This window comes from Anas acuta, chromosome W (assembly GCF_963932015.1).
Source record: "Anas acuta chromosome W, bAnaAcu1.1, whole genome shotgun sequence".
NCBI lineage: Eukaryota > Metazoa > Chordata > Aves > Anseriformes > Anatidae > Anas > Anas acuta.
The window spans coordinates 9194649-9200708 of NC_089016.1; the positions used below are offsets into that span (position 1 = coordinate 9194649).

General features: G+C 48.5%; 1 protein-coding gene across 1 annotated transcript; it reads left to right on the top strand.

The window, feature by feature from the left end:
- Positions 1-4809: 4809 nt before the first annotated feature.
- LOC137846840 (olfactory receptor 14C36-like) lies at positions 4810-5745 on the top strand. The gene has a single exon (XM_068664950.1). It carries the CDS (start codon positions 4810-4812, stop codon positions 5743-5745), a length of 936 nt encoding a protein of 311 aa, XP_068521051.1.
- Positions 5746-6060: the final 315 nt, after the last annotated feature.

The window sequence follows — 6060 nt, forward strand, 5'->3', positions numbered from 1 at the left end:
AATTAGCTGATCAAGTCTTGAATACTTGAAGAAAATGTTGGAAGAGACATGGCTCCTTAGGAGTTTCTGTGTTTTGATGAGTTCCATGGAGTATTTTGGTGCTGAGTCAATGAAAATTGGGTACTGAGAGGAGAATGATGCAACTGTGTGAAAAAGCAAATGCAAAAGGAAAAGCTGAAGTGACTTGGAGTATTAATGGGCCCACTGAGGGCTGTTACTAACAAAGCCTCCCCAGGGACATGTTAGGACAGATAATTGGAGGCCATGGTTACAGACAGGCAAAGCACTGTGCTGAGAAAAGTCTTGGTTGGTTTAGGTGAAGCAAAAGATCCAAGGCCTGACCCCAGTCACTGCGAGGAGAGATCCTGCACCCCCCTGTCTGGCTCAGGACTTTTCTTGGGGGTCTGAGGAATGTGGTGGTCAGTGTGATGCCATGAGAAGAACACTGGTATGACACCACCCTGCCTCTGCACAGGGTTGCAGGGAAGCAAGGAGGCTGCACTGCAATAACTATATGTCATCTTCTCATAAGCTCTAGCCAAAGCGTCAGGACTGTTGGGGCCTACCTTTTTTACCAGCAACCTCTGTCTTTTCCTCTGCATGCTTTCCTATGCTGTCCCACGCTTTTTCCTATTTCCTAGAAGTGTGCAGACACCCATCTCTGTTCACCACCTTGCTCTCATCCCAGCATTTACATCATTTCACCAGTGTCTCATCAGCCCTCACCAGCTGTTCCTTGAAAAACAAAGCTAGGGTCTGATCATAGATATTCAGCAGCAGCTTCCAAGCCAGGGGGATGCTGCTGGCCTTGCAGCTTCTTGGCTAGACACAGCCAAGCCTTGTGCCTCCTGCTGTGCAGTCATGGACTCAAGCAGAAGGGACAGGACAACCCATGTTGGGGCCTTCTTTCTGCCTGTGTCCTCCTGGCTCTGGAGGCAGAGGGGATCCCCCAGTCAGCATGCCAAGCAGGTGCCTTCTGCTGGCCTAGCAGGGCCACTACCACATGTCAGCCCAAAAGTGCAGATCCCAGGTCTATGTCAAGGGTGACCTGTCAGCTGCTTCAGGCAGAAGTGACCTCCCAGTCCCTTTGCGTGACACGTTCCTGCTGCTGCCCAATCAAGTGCAGAGACAGAAGTGACCTCACAGTCCCTGCCACAGTCACATTGCTCCTGCTGGGGCAGGAGATCCTGAGGCAGAGCTCATCTCTCCCTTGTCCTCTGTGGACTGGGGCTCACCTTTCTGGTTTAGAGATTAAATAAAGTTTTAGTTGGAAGGTTTGGTGTTCTGTTTGTGGTGTCAGGTCTCTGGTTAGGGTATGGGCAAACATTATGGCTTAGGGTTTTGTTTAGGTTTGTGAAGAAGTCTAGGGATAAATAGAGCATTTTAATATTAGTTTTAAGTGTGGGGATTAGGGTGAGCAAGAGAGGAAATGTAAGAAAAAGGGGCTATGCGTTGAGCTTTTCTTTAGGTAATATTTTGATTTCTGCTTTCCAATAGTGGATTCCTGTCAGGATGTTGCACTAATGTTTAGGTTGAGGGATTCTGTTGAAAATAGTTTACAAGCCCTACACGACTGTTTGAAATGAGTTTTACAGCAGCATCAAGATTACATGAACCCTCTTACCTCTACAAAGGTAAGCTTCTGAGCTCCTCTTCACTTCCTCTTCCCGCACCCCAATCTGACATCTCTCCTGGCCAGGCTACTCCTGACCTCCCCATATCAGTCATCTAACTGGGATCAGCTTTCTGATGGCTGTCATTATATCTAAGTACCTGTCTCTCCTCTGTTGGCTACTCTATTCTGTGGTATTAGACTGCTCTAGACTCCAGACTCTAGACTCTGTTGGCTATTCTGGTCTGTTACTATGAAAGCCTCCCATGGGAATTGTTAGGGCAGATAACTAAAAGCCATGATTACAGACAGGCAAAGGCACTGTGCTGAGAAATCTTGGTTTGTTTTGGTGACTCAGAAGGGTCAAGGCCTGACCCCAGGATGGGAGATCCTGGCCCAGGAGGGGAGATCCTGCACCCCCAGCATCCCCATGTCTCGCTCTTCCTGGGGTCTGTGTGGCAGGGGGTGATACCCACAATACCATATGTGAAGGACAATGGTATGACACCTTCCAGTGTTTGCAAAGGTTTGAAAGGAGAATTCATGGTCCCAATGCCATGAGTATAACATGTCTCCTTATAAGCCAAGGCCAAGGGGACAAAGATGTCAGTGCTGCTGAAGCCTTCCATTCTTGTCAGAGCCCTCTGCCTTCTCCTCTACACGCTTTCCTGTGCTCTCCCACACTTCCCTGAAGGTTGCAGAAGACTGCAGACCAACAGTTCTCTTCCAAACATTGCTTTTACTCTGCTATTTCCATGATTTCACTGCTGCATCTCTATTCTCACCAGCTGTTCCTTCAAACACAAGGGCATGGGCTGATCCAAACTCCCTCTGGGTGACCTCTGGACCCACGGCACAAGTGTCAGTGCCTCACCTCCAAGTCAAGAATTTCATCTATCTAATCTAAATCTACCCTCTTGAAGTTTAAAACCATTCTCCTTGTCCAATGATAGAGTCATAGAAATCATAGAAACACAAATTTGGAAAGGACCTACAAGACCATTTATTCCAACCTTCCTATCACTAATACTACCCACTAAGCTACTGAGCCATATCTCCTAGCATCTTGTTCTGGTGCTTCTTGAACACTGTGATGGTCAGTGATTCCACCACCTCCCTGAGCAGACCATTCCAGTTCCCGACTACTCTTTGAGAGAAAAAGATTTTTGTGATACCTAATCTAAACATCCCCAGGCACAACTTGTGGCCATTTCCTCAAGTCTTATCATTAGTTATCTGAGAGAAGAGGCCAACCCCCGCCTTACATCAACCTCTCTTCAGGAAATTGTAGAGTGCAATAAAGTCTCCCCTGAGCCTCCTCTTCTGCACACTAAACAATCCCAGTTCCCTCAGCCACTCCTCATAAGACCTGTGCTCCAGAACCCTCAACAGTTTGGTTGCCCTTCTCTGGACATGTTCCAGGACCTCAATGTCCTTTTGTAACAAGGGTCCAAACCTGAACACAGTGCTCAAGGTGTGGCCTCACCATAACAGAGTACAGGGGGATGATCACCTCCCTGCTCCTGCTGGCTGATCTATTTCTAATACAGGCCAGGATGCCCTTGGCCTTCTTGGCCACCTGGGCACACGGCTGGCTCATGTTCAGCTGAGCATCCATCAACACTCCCAGGTCCTTTTCCTCTTCACAGTCTTCTAGCCACTCTGCCCCAAGCCTCTAGCGTTGCATGGAGTTATTGTGGCCAAAGTGCAGGACCCTGCACTTGGCCTTGTTGAACCTCATCCCATTCACCTCAACCAAGCAATCCAGCCTATCCAGGTCCCTCTGAAGGGCCACCTACAGATCCTCATGTGGATAATCACTACCTCCCAACCTGGTGTCATCTGCAGACTTACTGAGGGTACACTCAATCCCCTCATCTAGGTCATCAATAAAGACCTTAAACAAGATAGGTCCCAGTACCGACCCCTGGCGGGGGCATCACTTGTAACAGGATGCCAGCTGGACTAACCAAAAATATTGGTTAAAAGCTCTGAGGAGGGCTTTAAGGACTTTGCATGGACAGCAAAGTCCATACAAAGTTACTGTACTGGGTCTGGCTGGGATGTTAACTTTCCCTGCAGCAGCCCATACAGTGCTGTGCTCTGCACGTGGAGCTAAAACAGCAGTGGGATCACAACAGTGTTGTGTCTCCTGCTGAGCAGTGCTCGCACAGCATCAGGACTCTCTCTAACCCTCCTAGGGGGTGGGCAAAAAAGTGTGGGAAGTACATTTGTGGAAGTAGAGAGTAATTTCTTCCCTCTGCACTTCCACATAGGCTTTATTTGTTTTGTTTGATTGTCTGTTTGTGTTTCCCTTTCCCCCTGCCTTTTCCCCTTCTTTTTCCCTTTAGTTAAATTATTTAGTTCATAATAATCTTTCTCTATTAATAATAATAATGATTATTTTTTCCCCTTGTGCCTGAGGTCCATGGGCTCATCAGCCAAGCCCACAGAGGGGTGATTGCAGTGCCTTGGGCTGGTGCTGTGCTGCTGAGCTGGGCCGGGCTCATGGGACAGAGAGAGCTCGTGGCAAGAGGGCCCTGGTGCAGAGAGACAGCTGTGCCCAGGAGCAGCTCCTCTGCACAGCGCAGCAGGGCTGGGGGCTCTGACCGCAGCTGGCACACAGAGAGGAGAGAAGGAGAGAGGACTTGGAGGCACTGAGGAGCGCAACAACAGAGGGCAGCGTGTGGCAGGACACATCTGCAGGCTCTTGACACTGTGAGGCTCTGGCAGCAGGGCCATGCAGGTGGGGTTGCCAGAGGGGTCTTGTACAGCTGGCACATCCGATGGCTGATAGCATCTGTCAGGGTGAGTCTCTCTGTTTCTCCAGAAATTAGTAGAAGATGCTTTAGGGAATGTCATTTATAAGGGGTCATTTCCAGAAGAAGATTGAGGCTTTGTTTATCTAAAGGAGAAGGCTTTTTTTTTTTGGTTCTGTGCTTTCCGATTCCTGCACTGCAGGGGAGGCAAGTTTGAGGTTAATGTGTTCTCAGGATTGTACAGGAGACTGAGAATCCCAGAGCATTGCACAGAGAGATCAGAATGGAAACAATGAGATTCTGGCAGGTTTTCCTGTAAAGAGAGAAGATCTCCTGGGGGGTGTGCTAAGACAGGGAATAGGTTTTCCTCATTTAAGTCTGTTCTAACTTTGATCTGCATTGTCATCTTCGACAGGAGGCTGTGCTTAATGTCAGCAAATGCCCAACAGCAGTTCAGTCAGTGAGTTCCTCCTGCTGGCATTCACAGACACGCGCAAGCTGCAGCTCCTGCACTTCGCGCTCTTCCTGGGCATCTACCTGGCTGCCCTCCTGGGCAACGGCCTCATCCTCAGCGCCGTAGCCTGCCACCACCGCCTCCACACCCCCATGTACTTCTTCCTCCTCAACCTCGCCCTCCTCGACCTGGGCTGCATCTCCACCACTCTGCCCAAAGCCATGGCCAATGCCCTCTGGGACACCAGGGCCATCTCCTATCAAGGATGTGCTGCACAGGTCTTCTTTTTTGTCTTCTTCATTGGAGCAGAGTATTCCCTTCTCACTGTCATGGCCTACGACCGCTACGTTGCCATCTGCAAGCCCCTGCACTACGGGAGCCTCCTGGGCAGCAGAGCTTGTGCCCAGATGGCAGCAGCTGCTTGGGGCAGTGGCTTTCTCAATGCTGTCCTGCACACGACCATTACATTTTCCCTGCCCCTCTGCCAAGGCAATGCTGTGGACCAGTTCTTCTGTGAAATCCCCCACATCCTCAAGCTCTCCTGCTCAGATGCCTACCTCAGAGAAGTCTGGGCTCTTGTGTTTAATGTTTCTTTAGTCTTTGGTTGTTTTGTCTTCATTGTGCTGTCCTATGTGGAGATCTTCAGGGCAGTGCTGAGGATGCCATCTGAGCAGGGCCGGCACAAAGCTTTTTCTATGTGTCTCCCTCATCTGGCCGTAGTTTCTCTGTTTGTCAGCACTGCTGTGTTTGCCAACCTGAAGCCGCCCTCCATTTCCTCGCCATCCCTGGACCTGGTGGTCACACTTCTCTACTCAGTGGTGCCTCCAGCAGTGAACCCCCTCATCTACAGCATGAGGAACCAGGAGCTCAAGGATACAGTGAGGAAACTCTTTCCATACATGCCTCTTAAGCATCCATGATGTGTTCAGAAGATCTATTCTTAATAATATGCAAATATTTTGATTCATATTATACCATATCATTTTTATCGTTACTAGTGTATTCGTAAGTTTTTCATTAATAGTAATCCTAACAGAAATCAAAGGGTATTTGGGAAAATGATACAACATTTCTTAAATTATATTTCTTTGTTAGTATTTGAACTACATTTCATTTTGTTTTTAATAATCTCATTCTTAGCATTCTGAATTTTACATCTTGTGTAAGGTTTGACCACATCATCTAATGTACATACAGAACCAGGCTTCCTTGCTAGAGAAAGACAGTAAAGATGT

Excerpts from the sequence above, each read along its gene's own strand:
- LOC137846840 (XM_068664950.1), top strand. The coding sequence starts at position 4,810 with ATGCCCAACAGCAGTTCAGTCAGTGAGTTCCTCCTGCTGGCATTCACA.